Source organism: Ascaphus truei, chromosome 10 (assembly GCF_040206685.1).
Source record: "Ascaphus truei isolate aAscTru1 chromosome 10, aAscTru1.hap1, whole genome shotgun sequence".
Lineage (NCBI taxonomy): Eukaryota > Metazoa > Chordata > Amphibia > Anura > Ascaphidae > Ascaphus > Ascaphus truei.
Window position 1 is genome coordinate 59,720,694 of NC_134492.1, and position 25,000 is coordinate 59,745,693.

At 51.5% G+C, this 25,000-nt stretch overlaps 1 protein-coding gene across 6 annotated transcripts in view; it reads left to right on the plus strand.

The window, feature by feature from the left end:
* Positions 1–25,000, plus strand: part of EEIG2 (EEIG family member 2) — a 75,851-nt gene that overhangs the window by 39,065 nt on the left and 11,786 nt on the right. For 5 of the 6 annotated variants that reach the window (XM_075617039.1, XM_075617038.1, XM_075617036.1 and 2 more), the window contains 3 exons: positions 1,956–2,059; positions 20,483–20,578; positions 24,514–24,736. In XM_075617039.1, the coding sequence (XP_075473154.1) occupies positions 1,956–2,059; positions 20,483–20,578; positions 24,514–24,736 (423 nt within the window). The remainder of the gene's footprint in view (positions 1–1,955; positions 2,060–20,482; positions 20,579–24,513; positions 24,737–25,000) is intronic. The other variant, XM_075617041.1, reaches the window with a different exon arrangement.

A 25,000-nucleotide genomic window follows, 5' to 3' on the forward strand; every position in this document is an offset into this window, starting at 1 on the left:
GTGTGATGTCACGACTGTGATCAGCAAGTGATTGTACCGCCAGAGCCCCCCTCCATCCCCTTATGTTTATTGGCTCTCTGATAAGGGGAAAGGAAACACTTGAATGACGCACACGTTCTCCTCTCAGAGGCCGCTCAGAAATTCAACTTTGTAACTAATTTCCCCAAACATGAAAGCAGCAACATCTTTGCTATTAGCATGGTTACATACTGTTTTCTGGTCAACACTGGAATTGCACCTTTACCTGGGGCATGCGGGGGTCTCGGAGGGGCCGCACCTTTACCTGGGGCGTGCAGGGGTCTCAGAGGGGCTGCACCTTTACATGGGGCGTGCGGGGGTCTCGGAGGGGCCGCAGCTTTACCTGGGGCGTGCGGGGGTCTCGAAGGAGTCGCACCTTTACCTGGGGACATGCGGGGGTCTCGGAGGGGTCGCACCTTTACCTGCGGACGTGCAGGGGTCTCTAATTTCATTCAAGTCTCAGGCAGTGTAAGTTTTCACACTGAAATTGAATTGTAAGTGAAGGTAATAAAATAATATTGTGTGTTTTTGTGGCTTTGTGTTATATATTTTGTGTGTGTGGGTTTGTGTTATATATTTTGTGTGTGTGGGTGTAGACGGACGTTCACAGAGGTACACAAAGGTACACAATTGGAGTTGTTATAATGTGAAATTATAATAGGCTTTATTGTGCCTTTTCCTTTTCATCAGGAAACCATCCAAACACAGGGGGGGAACAAAGCTTCTATTCACTTGGGAGTAGTTCTATTGAAATCCTATGCAATTAATTCACATCTCCCTTAGTAAAGCATGTCTCGCAGCCCCAAAACATATAGCATGAAATAAGCAGATATAAGCAGTCTCTTAAGAATGAAAGTCTTATCTGTTAGCTGCTGTAGAGTAAGCTTCTCTGCTCTCCTGGAACCGCACCCGTACGTGCACAGAAAATCAGCATCCAGGTTTAGAAGTCTTATTTGGTGTCTTGCAATCAGCTATGCTGGGCAGAGCTCAAGACATGTGCTGTCTCCAGAGATGTGTGTTCTCTTGGTCAGTCTCTCCTGGGAGACTCAAGAACACTGCTCTGTCTCTCCAAAGGTCAGCTCTCATTCAGAGCTAAGGAGTCACTTCCTGTCTCAACAGACAGGCTTTTGTAAGCAATCTAGATCAGGCAGGTGGTGTTTATTAATTGACTACCAGCAGTTAACTCCACACTGCTAGATTAAAGGCACATTACTTGAACAGGGATTACTCCCCTGTTACAGTGGGTTTGTGTTATATATTTTGTGTGTGTGTGTGGGTTTGTGTTATATATTGTGTGTGTGTGTGTGGGTTTGTGTTATATATTTTGTGTGGGTTTGTGTTATATATATTGTGTGTGTGTGTGTGGGTTTGTGTTATATATTTTGTGTGGGTTTGTGTTATATATATATTGTGTGTGTGTGTGGGTTTGTGTTATATATTTTGTGTGTGTGTGTATCTCGCTATGTAAGTATTTGGTAATGAAATGATCGGCTCGGTATAAATAGTAATTATTTAGCATATGTTTGTGAGAGTCGGACGGTCCCCGAATAAGACCCCTGTGTCTCCTTTTGCATAACATGCGCTGTTTCCGTCAGCTTTGAATAATAATCTTCCTGCAAGCCAGGACACGGAAGTGACCACGCTGCCACTGCTTTGCATGGAAACCTTTCCTTACTACCACGCAGAGTGTAATTCTATCAGGGAGGAATCGGGGTGGGGGAGGGGGGTGTGTAACGCACCTCTGATCTCCGTGATAAAGCCGCGTTCTGCGCACATTCACACGCCCGTATAACGATCCCGCCACGCGCGCTGCCGCCATCGCTGCTAATATCCCTGACACCCCATACTTACCCTGAGTACAGGCCGGGGAACCGGCTGCTACGTGGCGCTCTGGTTGCGTTTTGCACGCACCTTAACGTATTTGTGTCTGGTTTCAGGGCACCTTCCACAGCCACGTCCATAGCCACGGCCGGCGACTCCGACTCCCTGCACGAAGATCGGAAGGGCAGGGAGACCCTGAAACTGCACCTGGGGGTCTCAGGTACCACATCTATTTTGACCCCTTTTATTTCTCGTCATATCGTGCAGAAAAATCGCCCAATTGTCATGAAAATGTGAGTAATTACTGATGCAGCGGCTGTTATTCGAACACTTCACGCGTCATGTATATCGGAATCCCGATGTGAAACCGCGGGATGAATTCCAGCCTCCCCGCACTATGATGCGAGCGCGGCGAGAGCAGAAAAACTCATTTTAGTGTTCTGGCTTTAAAAACATGAAATTGACACAGTAGCACAGTAGCACAGTGACACAGTAGCACAGTGACACATTAGCACAGTAGCACAGTGACACATTAGCACAGTGACACATTAGCACAGTGACACAGTAGCACAGTGACACAGTAGCACAGTGACACAGTAGCACAGTAGCACAGTAGCACAGTGACACAGTAGCACAGTGACACAGTAGCACAGTGACACAGTAGCACAGTGACACAGTGGCACAGTGACACAGTGGCACAGTGACACAGTAGCACAGTGACACAGTAGCACAGTAGCACAGTGACACAGTAGCACAGTGACACAGTAGCACAGTGACACATTAGCACAGTGACACAGTAGCATAGTAGCACAGTGACACAGTAGCACAGTGACACATTAGCACAGTGACACATTAGCACAGTAGCACAGTGACACAGTAGCACAGTGACACAGTAGCACAGTGACACAGTAGCACAGTAGCACAGTGACACAGTAGCACAGTGGCACAGTGAGTAGCACAGTAGCATAGTGACACAGTAGCACAGTGACACAGTGGCACAGTGACACAGTAGCACAGTGACACAGTGGCACAGTGACACAGTAGCACAGTGACACAGTGGCACAGTGACACAGTAGCACAGTGACACAGTAGCACAGTGACACAGTGACACATTAGCACAGTGACACAGTAGCATAGTAGCACAGTGACACAGTAGCACAGTGACACAGTAGCACAGTGACACATTAGCACAGTGACACATTAGCACAGTGACACATTAGCACAGTAGCACAGTGGCACAGTGGCACAGTAGCACAGTGGCACAGTGAGTAGCATAGTGACACAGTAGCACAGTGACACAGTAGCACAGTGACACAGTAGCACAGTGACACAGTGACACAGTGGCACAGTGACACAGTGGCACAGTGACACAGTGGCACAGTGACACAGTAGCACAGTGACAGTAGCACAGTGACACAGTAGCACAGTGACACAGTAGCACAGTGACACAGTAGCACAGTGACACAGTAGCACAGTGACACAGTAGCACATTAGCACAGTGACACAGTAGTACAGTGACACAGTAGCACAGTGACACAGTAGCACAGTGACACAGTAGCACAGTGACACAGTAGCACAGTAGCACAGTGACACAGTAGCACAGTGACACAGTAGCACAGTGACACAGTGACAAAGTGACACATTAGCACAGTAGCACAGTAGCACAGTGACACAGTAGCACAGTGACACATTAGCACAGTGACACATTAGCACAGTAGCACAGTGACACAGTAGCACAGTGACACAGTAGCACAGTAGCACAGTGACACATTAGCACAGTAGCACAGTAGCACAGTGACACAGTAGCACAGTGACACATTAGCACAGTGACACATTAGCACAGTAGCACAGTGACACAATAGCACAGTGACACAGTAGCACAGTAGCACAGTGGCACAGTGACACAGTAGCACAGTGACACAGTAGCACAGTGACACAGTAGCACAGTGACACAGTAGCACAGTGACACAGTAGCACAGTGACACAGTAGCACAGTGACACAGTAGCACAGTGACACAGTAGCACAGTAGCACAGTAGCACAGTGACACAGTGACACAGTGACACAGTGACACATTAGCACAGTGACACAGTAGCACAGTGACACAGTAGCACAGTGACACAGTAGCACAGTGACACAGTGGCACAGTAGCACAGTAGCACAGTGACACAGTAGCACAGTGACACAGTAGCACAGTGACACAGTAGCACAGTGACACAGTAGCACAGTGACACAGTAGCACAGTAGCACAGTGACACAGTAGCACAGTAGCACAGTGAGTATCACAGTAGCACAGTGACACAGTAGCACAGTGACACAGTAGCACAGTGACACCGTAGCACAGTAGCACAGTGACACAGTGGCACAGTGACACAGTGACACAGTAGCACAGTGACACAGTAGCACAGTGACACAGTAGCACAGTAGCACAGTGACACAGTAGCACAGTAGCACAGTAGCACAGTGACACAGTAGCACAGTGACACAGTGACACAGTGACACAGTAGCACAGTGACACAGTAGCACAGTGACACAGTAGCACAGTGACACAGTAGCACAGTGACACATTAGCACAGTGACACAGTAGCACAGTGACACAGTAGCACAGTGACACAGTAGCACAGTGACACAGTAGCACAGTGACAAAGTGACACATTAGCACAGTGACACAGTAGCACAGTAACACAGTGACACAGTGACACAGTAGCACAGTGACACAGTAGCACAGTGACACAGTAGCACAGTGACACAGTAGCACAGTAACACAGTAGCACAGTAGCACAGTGACACAGTAGCACAGTAGCACAGTAGCACAGTGACACAGTAGCACAGTGACACAGTGACACAGTGACACAGTAGCACAGTGACACAGTAGCACAGTGACACAGTAGCACAGTGACACAGTAGCACAGTAGCACAGTGACACAGTAGCACAGTAGCACAGTAGCACAGTGACACAGTAGCACAGTGACACAGTGACACAGTGACACAGTAGCACAGTGACACAGTAGCACAGTGACACAGTAGCACAGTGACACAGTAGCACAGTGACACATTAGCACAGTGACACAGTAGCACAGTGACACAGTAGCACAGTGACACAGTAGCACAGTGACACAGTAGCACAGTGACAAAGTGACACATTAGCACAGTGACACAGTAGCACAGTAACACAGTGACACAGTGACACAGTAGCACAGTGACACAGTAGCACAGTGACACAGTAGCACAGTGACACAGTAGCACAGTGACACATTAGCACAGTAGCACAGTGACACAGTAGCACAGTGACACAGTAGCACAGTGACACAGTAGCACAGTGACACAGTAGCACAGTGACACAGTAGCACAGTGACAAAGTGACACATTAGCACAGTGACACAGTAGCACAGTAGCACAGTAGCACAGTGACACAGTAGCACAGTGACACAGTAGCACAGTGACACATTAGCACAGTAGCACAGTAGCACAGTAGCACAGTAGCACAGTAGCACAGTGACACAGTAGCACAGTAGCACAGTAGCACAGTAGCACAGTGACACAGTAGCACAGTGGCACAGTGACACAGTAGCACAGTGACACAGTAGCACAGTGGCACAGTGACACAGTGACACAGTGACACATTAGCACAGTGACACAGTAGCACAGTGACACACTAGCACAGTGACACAGTAGCACAGTGACACATTAGCACATTAGCACAGTGACACAGTGACACAGTGACACATTAGCACAGTGACACAGTAGTACAGTGACACAGTAGCACAGTGACACATTAGCACAGTAGCACAGTGACACAGTAACACAGTAGCACAGTGACACAGTAGCACAGTGACACAGTAGCACAGTGACACAGTAGCACAGTGACACAGTAGCACAGTGACAAAGTGACACATTAGCACAGTGACACAGTAGCACAGTAGCACAGTGACACAGTAGCACAGTGACACAGTAGCACAGTGACACATTAGCACAGTGACACAGTAGCACAGTAGCACAGTGACACAGTAGCACAGTAGCACAGTAGCACAGTGACACAGTAGCACAGTGACACAGTGGCACAGTGACACAGTAGCACAGTGACACAGTAGCACAGTAGCACAGTGACACAGTGACACATTAGCACAGTGACACAGTAGCACAGTGACACAGTAGCACAGTGACACAGTAGCACAGTGACACAGTAGCACAGTGGCACAGTGACACAGTAGCACAGTAGCACAGTGACACAGTGGCACAGTGACACAGTAGCACAGTGACACAGTAGCACAGTAGCACAGTAGCACAGTGACACAGTGACACATTAGCACAGTGACACAGTAGCACAGTGACACAGTAGCACAGTGACACAGTAGCACAGTGACACAGTAGCACAGTGGCACAGTGACACAGTAGCACAGTAGCACAGTAGCACAGTGACACAGTGACACAGTAGCACAGTGACACAGTAGCACAGTGACACAGTAGCACAGTGACACAGTAGCACAGTGACACAGTAGCACAGTGACACAGTAGCACAGTGACACAGTAGCACAGTGGCACAGTAGCAAAGTGAGTAGCACAGTAGCACAGTGACACAGTAGCACAGTGACACAGTAGCACAGTGACACAGTAGCACAGTGACACAGTAGCACAGTGACACCGTAGCACAGTAGCACAGTGACACAGTAGCACAGTGACACAGTAGCACAGTGACACAGTAGCACAGTGACACAGTAGCACAGTGACACAGTGGCACAGTGGCACAGTAGCACAGTGAGTAGCACAGTAGCACAGTGACACAGTAGCACAGTGACACAGTAGCACAGTGACACAGTAGCACAGTGACACAGTAGCACAGTGACACAGTAGCACAGTAGCACAGTGACACAGTAGCACAGTAACACAGTGACACAGTAGCACAGTAGCACAGTGACACAGTGACACAGTGACACAGTAGCACAGTGACACAGTAGCACAGTGACACAGTAGCACAGTGACACAGTAGCACATTAGCACAGTGACACAGTGACACAGTGACACAGTAGCACAGTGACACAGTAGCACAGTGACACAGTAGCACATTAGCACAGTGACACATTAGCACAGTAGCACAGTGACACAGTAGCACAGTGACACATTAGCACAGTGACACAGTAGCACAGTGACACATTAGCACAGTGACACAGTAGCACAGTAGCACAGTGACACAGTAGCACATTAGCACAGTGACACAGTGGCACAGTGGCACAGTGACACAGTAACACAGTGACACAGTAGCACAGTGACACAGTAGCACAGTGACACAGTAGCACAGTGACACAGTAGCACAGTGACACATTAGCACAGTGACACATTAGCACAGTGACACAGTAGCACAGTGACACAGTAGCACAGTAGCACATTAGCACAGTGACACAGTGACACAGTAGCACAGTGACACAGTAGTTCAGTGACACAGTAGCACAGTGACACAGTAGCACAGTGACACAGTAGCACAGTAACACAGTAGCACAGTGACACAGTAGCACATTAGCACAGTGACACAGTGACACAGTAGCACAGTGACACAGTAGCACAGTGACACAGTAGCACAGTGACACAGTAGCACAGTGACACAGTAGCACAGTGACACAGTAGCACAGTGACACAGTAGCACATTAGCACAGTAGCACAGTGACACAGTAGTACAGTGACACAGTAGTACAGTAGCACAGTGACACATTAGCACAGTGACACATTAGCACAGTGACACAGTAGCACAGTGACACAGTAGCACAGTGACACAGTAGCACAGTAGCACAGTGACACAGTAGCACAGTGACAGAGTAGCACAGTGACACAGTAGCACAGTAGCACAGTGACACAGTAGCACAGTGACACAGTAGCACAGTGACACAGTAGCACAGTAGCACAGTGACACAGTAGCACAGTAGCACAGTAGCACAGTGACACAGTAGCACAGTGACACAGTGACACAGTGACACAGTGACACAGTAGCACAGTGACACAGTAGCACAGTGACACATTAGCACAGTGACACAGTAGCACAGTGACACAGTAGCACAGTGACACAGTAGCACAGTGACAAAGTGACACATTAGCACAGTGACACAGTAGCACAGTAACACAGTGACACAGTGACACAGTAGCACAGTGACACAGTAGCACAGTGACACAGTAGCACAGTGACACAGTAGCACAGTGACACATTAGCACAGTAGCACAGTGACACAGTAGTACAGTGACACAGTAGTACAGTAGCACAGTGACACATTAGCACAGTGACACATTAGCACAGTGACACAGTAGCACAGTGACACAGTAGCACAGTGACACAGTAGCACAGTAGCACAGTGACACAGTAGCACAGTGACAGAGTAGCACAGTGACACAGTAGCACAGTAGCACAGTGACACAGTAGCACAGTGACACAGTAGCACAGTGACACAGTAGCACAGTAGCACAGTGACACAGTAGCACAGTAGCACAGTAGCACAGTGACACAGTAGCACAGTGACACAGTGACACAGTGACACAGTGACACAGTAGCACAGTGACACAGTAGCACAGTGACACATTAGCACAGTGACACAGTAGCACAGTGACACAGTAGCACAGTGACACAGTAGCACAGTGACACAGTAGCACAGTGACAAAGTGACACATTAGCACAGTGACACAGTAGCACAGTAACACAGTGACACAGTGACACAGTAGCACAGTGACACAGTAGCACAGTGACACAGTAGCACAGTGACACAGTAGCACAGTGACACAGTAGCACAGTGACACAGTAGCACAGTAGCACAGTGACACAGTAGCACAGTGACACAGTAGCACAGTGACACAGTAGCACAGTGACACAGTGACAAAGTGACACATTAGCACAGTAGCACAGTAGCACAGTGACACAGTAGCACAGTGACACATTAGCACAGTGACACATTAGCACAGTAGCACAGTGACACAGTAGCACAGTGACACAGTAGCACAGTAGCACAGTGACACATTAGCACAGTAGCACAGTAGCACAGTGACACAGTAGCACAGTGACACATTAGCACAGTGACACATTAGCACAGTAGCACAGTGACACAATAGCACAGTGACACAGTAGCACAGTAGCACAGTGGCACAGTGACACAGTAGCACAGTGACACAGTAGCACAGTGACACAGTAGCACAGTGACACAGTAGCACAGTGACACAGTAGCACAGTAGCACAGTAGCACAGTAGCACAGTGACACAGTGACACAGTGACACAGTGACACATTAGCACAGTGACACAGTAGCACAGTGACACAGTAGCACAGTGACACAGTAGCACAGTGACACAGTGGCACAGTAGCACAGTAGCACAGTGACACAGTAGCACAGTGACACAGTAGCACAGTGACACAGTAGCACAGTGACACAGTAGCACAGTGACACAGTAGCACAGTAGCACAGTGACACAGTAGCACAGTAGCACAGTGAGTATCACAGTAGCACAGTGACACAGTAGCACAGTGACACAGTAGCACAGTGACACCGTAGCACAGTAGCACAGTGACACAGTGGCACAGTGACACAGTGACACAGTAGCACAGTGACACAGTAGCACAGTGACACAGTAGCACAGTGACACAGTAGCACAGTAGCACAGTGACACAGTAGCACAGTAGCACAGTAGCACAGTGACACAGTAGCACAGTGACACAGTGACACAGTGACACAGTAGCACAGTGACACAGTAGCACAGTGACACAGTAGCACAGTGACACAGTAGCACAGTGACACATTAGCACAGTGACACAGTGACACAGTAGCACAGTGACACAGTAGCACAGTGACACAGTAGCACAGTGACAAAGTGACACATTAGCACAGTGACACAGTAGCACAGTAACACAGTGACACAGTGACACAGTAGCACAGTGACACAGTAGCACAGTGACACAGTAGCACAGTAGCACAGTGACACAGTAGCACAGTAGCACAGTAGCACAGTGACACAGTAGCACAGTGACACAGTGACACAGTGACACAGTAGCACAGTGACACAGTAGCACAGTGACACAGTAGCACAGTGACACAGTAGCACAGTAGCACAGTGACACAGTAGCACAGTAGCACAGTAGCACAGTGACACAGTAGCACAGTGACACAGTGACACAGTGACACAGTAGCACAGTGACACAGTAGCACAGTGACACAGTAGCACAGTGACACAGTAGCACAGTGACACATTAGCACAGTGACACAGTAGCACAGTGACACAGTAGCACAGTGACACAGTAGCACAGTGACACAGTAGCACAGTGACAAAGTGACACATTAGCACAGTGACACAGTAGCACAGTAACACAGTGACACAGTGACACAGTAGCACAGTGACACAGTAGCACAGTGACACAGTAGCACAGTGACACAGTAGCACAGTGACACATTAGCACAGTAGCACAGTGACACAGTAGCACAGTGACACAGTAGCACAGTGACACAGTAGCACAGTGACACAGTAGCACAGTGACACAGTAGCACAGTGACAAAGTGACACATTAGCACAGTGACACAGTAGCACAGTAGCACAGTAGCACAGTGACACAGTAGCACAGTGACACAGTAGCACAGTGACACATTAGCACAGTAGCACAGTAGCACAGTAGCACAGTAGCACAGTAGCACAGTAGCACAGTGACACAGTAGCACAGTAGCACAGTAGCACAGTAGCACAGTGACACAGTAGCACAGTGGCACAGTGACACAGTAGCACAGTGACACAGTAGCACAGTGGCACAGTGACACAGTGACACAGTGACACATTAGCACAGTGACACAGTAGCACAGTGACACACTAGCACAGTGACACAGTAGCACAGTGACACATTAGCACATTAGCACAGTGACACAGTGACACAGTGACACATTAGCACAGTGACACAGTAGTACAGTGACACAGTAGCACAGTGACACATTAGCACAGTAGCACAGTGACACAGTAACACAGTAGCACAGTGACACAGTAGCACAGTGACACAGTAGCACAGTGACACAGTAGCACAGTGACACAGTAGCACAGTGACAAAGTGACACATTAGCACAGTGACACAGTAGCACAGTAGCACAGTGACACAGTAGCACAGTGACACAGTAGCACAGTGACACATTAGCACAGTGACACAGTAGCACAGTAGCACAGTAGCACAGTGACACAGTAGCACAGTGACACAGTAGCACAGTAGCACAGTGACACAGTAGCACAGTGACACAGTGGCACAGTGACACAGTAGCACAGTGACACAGTAGCACAGTGACACAGTGACACATTAGCACAGTAGCACAGTGACACAGTAGCACAGTGACACAGTAGCACAGTGACACAGTAGCACAGTGGCACAGTGACACAGTAGCACAGTAGCACAGTGACACAGTAGCACAGTGACACAGTGGCACAGTGACACAGTAGCACAGTGACACAGTAGCACAGTAGCACAGTAGCACAGTGACACAGTGACACATTAGCACAGTGACACAGTAGCACAGTGACACAGTAGCACAGTGACACAGTAGCACAGTGACACAGTAGCACAGTGGCACAGTGACACAGTAGCACAGTAGCACAGTAGCACAGTGACACAGTGACACAGTAGCACAGTGACACAGTAGCACAGTGACACAGTAGCACAGTGACACAGTAGCACAGTGACACAGTAGCACAGTGACACAGTAGCACAGTGACACAGTAGCACAGTGGCACAGTAGCAAAGTGAGTAGCACAGTAGCACAGTGACACAGTAGCACAGTGACACAGTAGCACAGTGACACAGTAGCACAGTGACACAGTAGCACAGTAGCACAGTGACACAGTAGCACAGTGACACAGTAGCACAGTGACACAGTAGCACAGTGACACAGTAGCACAGTGACACAGTGGCACAGTGGCACAGTAGCACAGTGAGTAGCACAGTAGCACAGTGACACAGTAGCACAGTGACACAGTAGCACAGTGACACAGTAGCACAGTGACACAGTAGCACAGTGACACAGTAGCACAGTAGCACAGTGACACAGTAGCACAGTAGCACAGTAACACAGTGACACAGTAGCACAGTAGCACAGTGACACAGTGACACAGTGACACAGTAGCACAGTGACACAGTAGCACAGTGACACAGTAGCACAGTGACACAGTAGCACATTAGCACAGTGACACAGTGACACAGTGACACAGTAGCACAGTGACACAGTAGCACAGTGACACAGTAGCACATTAGCACAGTGACACATTAGCACAGTAGCACAGTGACACAGTAGCACAGTGACACATTAGCACAGTGACACAGTAGCACAGTGACACATTAGCACAGTGACACAGTAGCACAGTAGCACAGTGACACAGTAGCACATTAGCACAGTGACACAGTGGCACAGTGGCACAGTGACACAGTAACACAGTGACACAGTAGCACAGTGACACAGTAGCACAGTGACACAGTAGCACAGTGACACAGTAGCACAGTGACACATTAGCACAGTGACACATTAGCACAGTGACACAGTAGCACAGTGACACAGTAGCACAGTAGCACATTAGCACAGTGACACAGTGACACAGTAGCACAGTGACACAGTAGTTCAGTGACACAGTAGCACAGTGACACAGTAGCACAGTGACACAGTAGCACAGTAACACAGTAGCACAGTGACACAGTAGCACATTAGCACAGTGACACAGTGACACAGTAGCACAGTGACACAGTAGCACAGTGACACAGTAGCACAGTGACACAGTAGCACAGTGACACAGTAGCACAGTGACACAGTAGCACAGTGACACAGTAGCACAGTAGCACATTAGCACAGTAGCACAGTGACACAGTAGTACAGTGACACAGTAGTACAGTAGCACAGTGACACATTAGCACAGTGACACATTAGCACAGTGACACAGTAGCACAGTGACACAGTAGCACAGTGACACAGTAGCACAGTAGCACAGTGACACAGTAGCACAGTGACAGAGTAGCACAGTGACACAGTAGCACAGTAGCACAGTGACACAGTAGCACAGTGACACAGTAGCACAGTGACACAGTAGCACAGTAGCACAGTGACACAGTAGCACAGTAGCACAGTAGCACAGTGACACAGTAGCACAGTGACACAGTGACACAGTGACACAGTGACACAGTAGCACAGTGACACAGTAGCACAGTGACACATTAGCACAGTGACACAGTAGCACAGTGACACAGTAGCACAGTGACACAGTAGCACAGTGACACAGTAGCACAGTGACAAAGTGACACATTAGCACAGTGACACAGTAGCACAGTAACACAGTGACACAGTGACACAGTAGCACAGTGACACAGTAGCACAGTGACACAGTAGCACAGTGACACAGTAGCACAGTGACACATTAGCACAGTAGCACAGTGACACAGTAGCACAGTGACACAGTGACACAGTAGCACAGTGACACAGTAGCACAGTGACACAGTAGCACAGTGACACAGTAGCACAGTGACAAAGTGACACATTAGCACAGTGACACAGTAGCACAGTAGCACAGTAGCACAGTGACACAGTAGCACAGTGACACAGTAGCACAGTGACACATTAGCACAGTAGCACAGTAGCACAGTAGCACAGTAGCACAGTAGCACAGTGACACAGTAGCACAGTAGCACAGTAGCACAGTAGCACAGTAGCACAGTAGCACAGTGACACAGTAGCACAGTGGCACAGTGACACAGTGACACAGTGACACATTAGCACAGTGACACAGTAGCACAGTGACACACTAGCACAGTGACACAGTAGCACAGTGACACATTAGCACATTAGCACAGTGACACAGTGACACAGTGACACATTAGCACAGTGACACAGTAGTACAGTGACACAGTAGCACAGTGACACATTAGCACAGTAGCACAGTGACACAGTAACACAGTAGCACAGTGACACAGTAGCACAGTGACACAGTAGCACAGTGACACAGTAGCACAGTGACAAAGTGACACATTAGCACAGTGACACAGTAGCACAGTAGCACAGTGACACAGTAGCACAGTGACACAGTAGCACAGTGACACATTAGCACAGTGACACAGTAGCACAGTAGCACAGTGACACAGTAGCACAGTGACACAGTAGCACAGTAGCACAGTGACACAGTAGCACAGTGGCACAGTGACACAGTAGCACAGTGACACAGTAGCACAGTAGCACAGTGACACAGTGACACATTAGCACAGTGACACAGTAGCACAGTGACACAGTAGCACAGTGACACAGTAGCACAGTGACACAGTAGCACAGTGGCACAGTGACACAGTAGCACAGTAGCACAGTGACACAGTAGCACAGTGACACAGTGGCACAGTGACACAGTAGCACAGTGACACAGTAGCACAGTAGCACAGTAGCACAGTGACACAGTGACACATTAGCACAGTGACACAGTAGCACAGTGACACAGTAGCACAGTGACACAGTAGCACAGTGACACAGTAGCACAGTGGCACAGTGACACAGTAGCACAGTAGCACAGTAGCACAGTGACACAGTGACACAGTAGCACAGTGACACAGTAGCACAGTGACACAGTAGCACAGTGACACAGTAGCACAGTGACACAGTAGCACAGTGACACAGTAGCACAGTGGCACAGTAGCAAAGTGAGTAGCACAGTAGCACAGTGACACAGTAGCACAGTGACACAGTAGCACAGTGACACAGTAGCACAGTGACACAGTAGCACAGTGACACCGTAGCACAGTAGCACAGTGACACAGTAGCACAGTGACACAGTAGCACAGTGACACAGTAGCACAGTGACACAGTAGCACAGTGACACAGTGGCACAGTGGCACAGTAGCACAGTGAGTAGCACAGTAGCACAGTGACACAGTGACACAGTAGCACAGTGACACAGTAGCACAGTGACACAGTAGCACAGTGACACAGTAGCACAGTGACACAGTAGCACAGTAGCACAGTGACACAGTAGCACAGTAGCACAGTAACACAGTGACACAGTAGCACAGTAGCACAGTGACACAGTGACACAGTGACACAGTAGCACAGTGACACAGTAGCACAGTGACACAGTAGCACAGTGACACAGTGACACAGTGACACAGTGACACAGTGACACAGTGACACAGTAGCACAGTGACACAGTAGCACATTAGCACAGTGACACATTAGCACAGTAGCACAGTGACACAGTAGCACAGTGACACATTAGCACAGTGACACAGTAGCACAGTGACACAGTAGCACAGTGACACAGTAGCACAGTAGCACAGTGACACAGTAGCACATTAGCACAGTGACACAGTGGCACAGTAGCACAGTAGCACAGTGGCACAGTGACACAGTAACACAGTGACACAGTAGCACAGTGACACAGTAGCACAGTGACACAGTAGCACAGTGACACAGTAGCACAGTGACACATTAGCACAGTGACACATTAGCACAGTGACACAGTAGCACAGTGACACAGTAGCACAGTAGCACATTAGCACAGTGACACAGTGACACAGTAGCACAGTGACACAGTAGTACAGTGACACAGTAGCACAGTGACACAGTAGCACAGTGACACAGTAGCACAGTAACACAGTAGCACAGTGACACAGTAGCACATTAGCACAGTGACACAGTGACACAGTAGCACAGTGACACAGTAGCACAGTGACACAGTAGCACAGTGACACAGTAGCACAGTGACACAGTAGCACAGTGACACAGTAGCACAGTGACACAGTAGCACATTAGCACAGTAGCACAGTGACACAGTAGTACAGTGACACAGTAGTACAGTAGCACAGTGACACATTAGCACAGTGACACATTAGCACAGTGACACAGTAGCACAGTGACACAGTAGCACAGTGACACAGTAGCACAGTGACAGTGACACAGTAGCACAGTGACAGTAACACAGTAGCACAGTAGCACAGTGACACAGTAGCACAGTGACACAGTAGCACAGTGACACAGTAGCACAGTGACACAGTAGCACAGTGACAGTAACACAGTAGCACAGTGACACAGTAGCACAGTGACACAGTAGCACAGTGGCACAGTAGCACAGTGACACAGTAGCACAGTGACACAGTAGCACAGTGGCACAGTAGCACAGTAGCACAGTGACAGTAACACAGTGACACAGTGACACAGTACTGTACACATTACAATTCATCCATTTTATTGCAAACGAAGAAACAGAATCCATGAAATTCAAACAAAACATCCGCGACAAGCGCGAGTGCCTGGGATAAGCGCGGGTGCCTGGGATAAGCGCGGGTGCCTGGGATAAGCGCGGGTGCCTGGGATAAGCGCGGGTGCTTGGGATAAGCGCGGGTGCCTGGGATAAGCGCGGGTGCCTGGGATAAGCGCGGTGCCTGGGATAAGCGCGGGTGCCTGGGATAAGCGCGGGTGCCTGAGATAAGCGCGGGTGCCTGGGATAAGGGCGGGTGCTGGGATAAGCGCGGGTGCCTGGGATAAGCGCGGGTGCCTGAGATAAGGGCGGGTGCCTGAGATAAGCGCGGGTGCCTGGGATAAGCGCGGGTGCCTGGGATAAGCGCGGGTGCTGGGATAAGCGCGGGTGCCTGGGATAAGCGCGGGTGCCTGGGATAAGCGCGGGTGCCTGGGATAAGCGCGGGTGCCTGGGATAAGCGCGGGTGCCTGAGATAAGGGCGGGTGCCTGGGATAAGCGCGGGTGCCTGGGATAAGCGCGGGTGCCTGGGATAAGCGCGGGTGCCTGGGATAAGCGCGGGTGCCTGGGATAAGCGCGGGTGCCTGGGATAAGCGCGGGTGCCTGAGATAAGGGCGGGTGCCTGGGATAAGCGCGGTGCCTGGGATAAGCGCGGGTGCCTGAGATAAGCGCGGGTGCCTGGGATAAGCGCGGGTGCCTGAGATAAGCGCGGGTGCCTGGGATAAGCGCGGGTGCCTGGGATAAGCGCGGGTGCCTGAGATAAGGGCGGGTGCCTGAGATAAGGGCGGGTGCCTGGGATAAGGGCGGGTGCCTGGGATAAGGGCGGGTGCCTGGGATAAGGGCGGGTGCCTGGGATAAGGGCGGGTGCCTGGGATAAGCGCGGGTGCCTGGGATAAGCGCGGGTGCCCGGGATAAGCGCGGGTGCCTGGGATAAGCGCGGGTGCCTGAGATAAGCGCGGGTGCCTGGGATAAGCGCGGTGCCTGGGATAAGCGCGGGTGCCTGAGATAAGGGCGGGTGCCTGAGATAAGCGCGGGTGCCTGGGATAAGCGCGGGTGCCTGGGATAAGCGCGGGTGCCTGGGATAAGCGCGGGTGCCTGGGATAAGCGCGGGTGCCTGGGATAAGCGCGGGTGCCTGAGATAAGGGCGGGTGCCTGGGATAAGCGCGGGTGCCTGAGATAAGGGCGGGTGCCTGGGATAAGCGCGGGTGCCTGGGATAAGCGCGGTGCCTGGGATAAGCGCGGGTGCCTGAGATAAGCGCGGGTGCCTGGGATAAGCGCGGGTGCCTGAGATAAGCGCGGGTGCCTGGGATAAGCGCGGGTGCCTGGGATAAGCGCGGGTGCCCGGGATAAGCGCGGGTGCCCGGGATAAGCGCGGGTGCCCGAGATAAGCGCGGGTGCCCGGGATAAGCGCGGGTGCTGGGATAAGCGCGGGTGCCTGGGATAAGCGCGGGTGCCTGGGATAAGCGCGGGTGCCCGGGATAAGCGCGGGTGCCCGGGATAAGCGCGGGTGCCCGGGATAAGCGCGGGTGCCTGGGATAAGCGCGGGTGCCTGAGATAAGCGCGGGTGCTGGGATAAGCGCGGGTGCCTGGGATAAGCGCGGGTGCCTGGGATAAGCGCGGGTGCCTGGGATAAGCGCGGGTGCCTGAGATAAGCGCGGGTGCCTGGGATAAGCGCGGGTGCCTGGGATAAGCGCGGGTGCCTGGGATAAGCGCGAGTGCCTGGGATAAGCGCGGGTGCCTGAGATAAGCGCGGGTGCCTGGGGGGATAAGCGCGGTGCCTGGGATAAGCGCGGGTGCCTGGGATAAGCGCGGGTGCCTGGGATAAGCGCGGGTGCCTGGGGGGATAAGCGCGGGTGCCTGGGATAAGGGCGGGTGCCTGGGATAAGCGCGGGTGCCTGGGATAAGGGCGGGTGCCTGGGATAAGCGCGGGTGCCTGGGATAAGGGCGGGTGCCTGGGATAAGCGCGGGTGCCTGGGATAAGCGCGGGTGCTGGGGCGATTGGCCGCGTTTCATGCTGCGCGGGGAACAGCAGAGAACTCAATCGGCGCCGTGATGTGTTGGAATAACGGCCGCTGCATCAGTACAGGTCTGTCGCAGGAGATTATTACATGTAAGAATGATTTCATCATCTAATAAATATCCTTTGGCATTGGTGGCAGCGTGATGACCTCATCAATGCATAGTTACACAATGGCGCATAGCGCAGTAGATAAGCGCGTTATAACGTGCTGGAGACAGAGCAAGAATTAGGGTCCAAAACGCTGACACTAAGTGTTTCCTGATGAAGGACGGTCACCAGGAGGGCGGAAAAACCTCACCCGTAAAACAACGTATCGTTCAGCAGTGGGAGACGCGGGCTCAGCGCGTTATCAGTGATCAGACCGCGGCGTTCTCGTTATTTTGAAAACACACTTTTACCCCAAACTTCATAGTAATCTCAGGGTTTCAGATTAGATTATAACAGTTCCACACATTTATTAGCTACGAAATAAAAACTCCTATTTCCTGTGTAATGAGCACGCACCTCCCGCAGTGTATCTGGCACTTGTTAACTAACCTAATGTCGCTGTATTATGTCAACATCAGTTGATTGTCTGCATTGCGCTCCTTATATAGTGTTAACCTACATCACAGACCTACAACTGTGCACATTCTCATGGGGATTGAGCGATATAAAAAATATGATGAAACACAAAAGCGGGTTGTGTGTGCGCGTCTGTCTGTGTGTGTGTGCGCATCTGTGTGTGTGCGCGTCTGTCTGTGTGTGTGCGCATCTGTGTGTGTGCGCGTCTGTGTGTGTGTGCGTCTGTCTGTGTGTGTGTGCGCGTCTGTCTGTGTGTGTGTGCGCGTCTGTCTGTGTGCGCGCGTCTGTCTGTGTGTGTGTGCGCATCTGTGTGTGTGCGCGTCTGTCTGTGTGTGTGTGCGCGTCTGTCTGTGTGTGTGTGCGCGTCTGTCTGTGTGTGTGTGCGCGTCTGTCTGTGTGTGTGCGCGTCTGTGTGTGCGCGCGCGTCTGTCTGTGTGTGCGCGCGCGTCTGTCTGTGTGTGCGCGCGCGTCTGTCTGTGTGTGCGCGCGCGTCTGTCTGTGTGTGCGCTCGCGTCTGTCTGTGTGTGCGCGCGCGTCTGTCTGTGCGCGCGCGTGTGTGTGCGTCTGTCTCTCTGTGTGTGCGTCTGTCTCTCTGTGTGTGCGTCTGTCTCTCTGTGTGTGCGTCTGTCTCTCTGTGTGTGCGTCTGTCTCTCTGTGTGTGCGTCTGTCTCTCTGTGTGTGCGTCTGTCTCTCTGTGTGTGCGTCTGTCTCTCTGTGTGTGCGTCTGTCTCTCTGTGTGTGCGTCTGTCTCTCTGTGTGTGCGTCTGTCTCTCTGTGTGTGCGTCTGACTCTCTGTGTGTGCGTCTGACTCTCTGTGTGTGCGTCTGACTCTCTGTGTGTGCGTCTGACTCTCTGTGTGTGCGTCTGACTCTCTGTGTGTGCGTCTGACTCTCTGTGTGTGCGTCTGTCTCTCTGTGTGTGCGTCTGTCTCTCCGTGTGTGTGTCTGTCTCTCCGTGTGTGCGTCTGTCTCTCTGTGTGTGCGTCTGTCTCTCTTTGTGTGTGTCTGTCTCTCCGTGTGTGCGTCTGTCTCTCTGTGTGTGCGTCTGTCTCTCTGTGTGTGCGTCTGACTCTCTGTGTGTGCGTCTGACTCTCTGTGTGCGCGTCTGTCTCTCTGTGTGTGCGCGTCTGTCTCTGTGTGTGCGCGTCTGTCTCTCTGTGTGTGCGCGTCTGTCTCTCTGTGTGTCTGTGTGTCTGTCTCTCTGTGTGTCTGTGTGTCTGTCTCTCTCTGTGTGTGCGCGTCTGTCTCTCTGTGTGTGCGCGTCTGTCTCTCTGTGTGTGCGCGTCTGTCTCTCTGTGTGTGCGCGTCTGTCTCTCTGTGTGTGTGCGTCTGTCTCTCTGTGTGTGTGCGTCTGTCTCTCTGTGTGTGTGCGTCTGTCTCTCTGTGTGTGTGCGTCTGTCTCTCTGTGTGTGTGCGTCTGTCTCTCTGTGTGTGTGCGCGTCTGTCTCTGTGTGTGCGCGTCTGTCTCTCTGTGTGTGCGCGTCTGTCTCTCTGTGTGTGCGCGTCTGTCTCTTTGTGTGTGTGCGTCTGTCTCTCTGTGTGTGTGCGTCTGTCTCTCTGTGTGTGTGCGTCTGTCTCTCTGTGTGTGCGCGTCTCTCTGCGTGTCTGCGTCTGTCTCTCTGCGTGTCTGCGTCTGTCTCTCTGCGTGTGTGTGTCTGTCTCTCTGCGTGTGTGCGTCTGTCTCTCTGTGTCTGTGTGTCTGGTGTCTGTGTGCGTCTCTGTCTCTGTGTGTGTGTTAATAGGTAGCACTGATCTACAAATGACATTTATTTCTTTAGATGTATGATATATAGATCCCTAGAAATATATACGGTCTTATCTCAGAGGGTTGTTTTCTGATCTATCAATGTGTATTTTCAGATCTGTCGTACAAGAGCAGCTCTGTCCCTGATGAGTTGGGGGCGTGTGGTCATTCCAGAACATCCAGTTATGCCAGCCAGCAATCCAAGGCCTCAGGTACACAGCGTGCAGGAGGGACTGGCCCCTTAACCCTGTCACTGCCATTAGTACACCGTGCAGGAGGGACTGGCCCCTTAACCCTGTCACTGCCATTAGTACACCGTGCAGGAGGGACTGGCCCCTTAACCCTGTCACTGCCATTAGCACAGCGTGCAGGAGGGACTGATCCCTTAACCCTGTCACTGCCATTAGTACACCGTGCAGGAGGGACTGGCCCCTTAACCCTGTCACTGCCATTAGCACAGCGTGCAGGAGGGACTGATCCCTTAACCCTGTCACTGCCATTAGTACACCGTGCAGGAGGGACTGATCCCTTAACCCTGTCACTGCCATTAGTACACCGTGCAGGAGGGACTGGCCCCTTAACCCTGTCACTGCCATTAGTACACCGTGCAGGAGGGACTGATCCCTTAACCCTGTCACTGCCATTAGTACACCGTGCAGGAGGGACTGACCCCTTAACCCTGTCACTGCCATTAGTACACCGTGCAGGAGGGACTGGCCCCTTAACCCTGTCACTGCCATTAGTACAACGTGCAGGAGGGACTGGCCCCTTAACCCTGTCACTGCCATTAGTACAACGTGCAGGAGGGACTGATCCCTTAACCCTGTCACTGCCATTAGTACACCGTGCAGGAGGGACTGGCCCCTTAACCCTGTCACTGCCATTAGCACAGCGTGCAGGAGGGACTGATCCCTTAACCATGTCACTGCCATTAGTACACTTTGCCCCTAGGAGGGACTGACCCCTTAACCCTGTCACTGCCATTAGTACACTTTCCCTAGGAGGGACTGACCCCTTAACCATGTCACTGTCATTAGTACACTTTGTCCCTAGGAGGGACTGACCCCTTAACCATGTCACTGTCATTAGTACACTTTGCCCCTAGGAGGGACTGACCCCTTAAACATGTCACTGCCATTAGTACACTTTGCCCCTAGGGGGGACTGACCCCTTAACCATGTCACTGCCATTAGTACACTTTCCCCTAGGAGGGAGTGACCCCTTAACCATGTCACTGCCATCAGTACACTTTGCCCCTAGAAGGGACTGACCCCTTAACCATGTCACTGCCATTAGTACACTTTCCCCTAGGAGGGACTGACCCCTTAACCATGTCACTGCCATTAGTACACTTTGCCCCTAGGGGGGACTGACCCCTTAACCATGTCACTGCCATTAGTACACTTTGTCCCTAGGAGGGACTGACCCCTTAACCCTGTCACTGCCATTAGTACACTTTGTCCCTAGGAGGGACTGACCCCTTAACCATGTCACTATCATTAGTACACTTTGCCCCTAGGAGGGACTGACCCCTTAAACATGTCACTGCCATTAGTACACTTTGCCCCTAGGGGGGACTGACCCCTTAACCATGTCACTGCCATTAGTACACTTTCCCCTAGGAGGGACTGACCCCTTAACCCTGTCACTGCCATTAGTACACTTTGTCCCTAGGAGGGACTGACCCCTTAAACATGTCACTGCCATTAGTACACTTTGCCCCTAGAAGGGACTGACCCCTTAACCATGTCACTGCCATTAGTACACTTTCCCCTAGGAGGGACTGACCCCTTAACCCTGTCACTGCCATTAGTACACTTTGTCCCTAGGAGGGACTGACCCCTTAACCATGTGACTGTCATTAGTACACTTTCCCCTAGGAGGGACTGACCCCTTAACCATGTCACTGCCATTAGTACACTTTGCCCCTAGGGGGGACTGACCCCTTAACCATGTCACTGCCATTAGTACACTTTCCCCTAGGAGGGACTGACCCCTTAACCATGTCACTGCCATTAGTACACTTTGCCCCTAGGGGGGACTGACCCCTTAACCATGTCACTGCCATTAGTACACTTTCCCCTAGGAGGGACTGGCCCCTTAACCCTGTCACTGCCATTAGCACAGCGTGCAGGAGGGACTGATCCCTTAACCCTGTCACTGCCATTAGCACAGCGTGCAGGAGGGACTGATCCCTTAACCATGTCACTGCCATTAGTACACTTTGCCCCTAGGAGGGACTGACCCCTTAACCCTGTCACTGCCATTAGTACACTTTCCCTAGGAGGGACTGACCCCTTAACCATGTCACTGTCATTAGTACACTTTGTCCCTAGGAGGGACTGACCCCTTAACCATGTCACTGTCATTAGTACACTTTGCCCCTAGGAGGGACTGACCCCTTAAACATGTCACTGCCATTAGTACACTTTGCCCCTAGGGGGGACTGACCCCTTAACCATGTCACTGCCATTAGTACACTTTCCCCTAGGAGGGAGTGACCCCTTAACCATGTCACTGCCATCAGTACACTTTGCCCCTAGAAGGGACTGACCCCTTAACCATGTCACTGCCATTAGTACACTTTCCCCTAGGAGGGACTGACCCCTTAACCATGTCACTGCCATTAGTACACTTTGCCCCTAGGGGGGACTGACCCCTTAACCATGTCACTGCCATTAGTACACTTTGTCCCTAGGAGGGACTGACCCCTTAACCCTGTCACTGCCATTAGTACACTTTGTCCCTAGGAGGGACTGACCCCTTAACCATGTCACTGTCATTAGTACACTTTGCCCCTAGGAGGGACTGACCCCTTAACCATGTCACTGCCATTAGTACACTTTGCCCCTAGGGGGGACTGACCCCTTAACCATGTCACTGCCATTAGTACACTTTCCCCTAGGAGGGACTGACCCCTTAACCCTGTCACTGCCATTAGTACACTTTGTCCCTAGGAGGGACTGACCCCTTAAACATGTCACTGCCATTAGTACACTTTGCCCCTAGAAGGGACTGACCCCTTAACCATGTCACTGCCATTAGTACACTTTCCCCTAGGAGGGACTGACCCCTTAACCCTGTCACTGCCATTAGTACACTTTGTCCCTAGGAGGGACTGACCCCTTAACCATGTCACTGTCATTAGTACACTTTCCCCTAGGAGGGACTGACCCCTTAACCATGTCACTGCCATTAGTACACTTTGCCCCTAGGAGGGACTGATCCCTTAACCATGTCACTGCCATTAGTACACTTTGCCCCTAGGGGGGACTGACCCCTTAACCATGTCACTGCCATTAGTACACTTTCCCCTAGGAGGGACTGACCCCTTAACCCTGTCACTGCCATTAGTACACTTTGTCCCTAGGAGGGACTGACCCCTTAACCATGTCACTGTCATTAGTACACTTTGCCCCTAGGAGGGACTGACCCCTTAACCATGTCACTGCCATTAGTACACTTTCCCCTAGGAGGGACTGACCCCTTAACCCTGTCACTGCCATTAGTACACTTTGTCCCTAGGAGGGACTGACCCCTTAAACATGTCACTGCCATTAGTACACTTTGCCCCTAGAAGGGACTGACCCCTTAACCATGTCACTGCCATTAGTACACTTTCCACTAGGAGGGACTGACCACTTAACCCTGTCACTGCCATTAGTACACTTTGTCCCTAGGAGGGACTGACCCCTTAACCATGTCACTGTCATTAGTACACTTTGCCCCTAGGAGGGACTGACCCCTTAACCATGTCACTGCCATTACTACACTTTGCCCTAGAAGGGACTGACCCCTTAACCCTGTCACTGCCATTAGTACACTTTGCCCCTAGGAGGGACTGACCCCTTAACCATGTCACTGCCATTAGTACACTTTGCCCCTAGGAGGGACTGACCCCTTAACCATGTCACTGCCATTAGTACACTTTGCCCCTAGGAGGGACTGACCCCTTAACCATGTCACTGCCATTAGTACACTTTGCCCCTAGGAGGGACTGACCCCTTAACCATGTCACTGCAATTAGTACACTTTGCCCCTAGGAGGGACTGACCCCTTAACCATGTCACTGCCATTAGTACACTTTGCCCCTAGGAGGGACTGACCCCTTAACCATGTCACTGCAATTAGTACACTTTGCCCCTAGGGGGGACTGACCTCGATGAGATGTCTCGCGCAGGGTACAGCACAGGCCACTCCCGGTCGTCCAGCCTGTCCGAGCTGAGCCACAGGAGGAACGAGTCCGTGGGTAGTGTCTCTACGGGAATTGGGAGTATCCCAGAACCCAACGATGCCGACGATACGAAGGGGGCCCGATCCAGCGTGGAAATCCCAGAGAGTGAGGCATCTTCCCCCGAGAAATTTGGCAGGTCAGGGGACGCACAGAGAGGGGGGGGGGGACGCACAGAGAGGGGGGGGGACGCACAGAGAGACAGGACCAGGACAGGGGGAGGACACACAGAGAGGGGGGGGGGACGCACAGAGAGACAAGACCAGGACTGGGGGAGGACACACAGAGAGGGGACGGGGACGACGGGGACGCACAGAGAGACAGGACCAGGACTGGGGGAGGACACACAGAGAGGGGACCGGGGGGGGGACGCACAGAGAGAGGGGACCAGGACTGGGGGAGG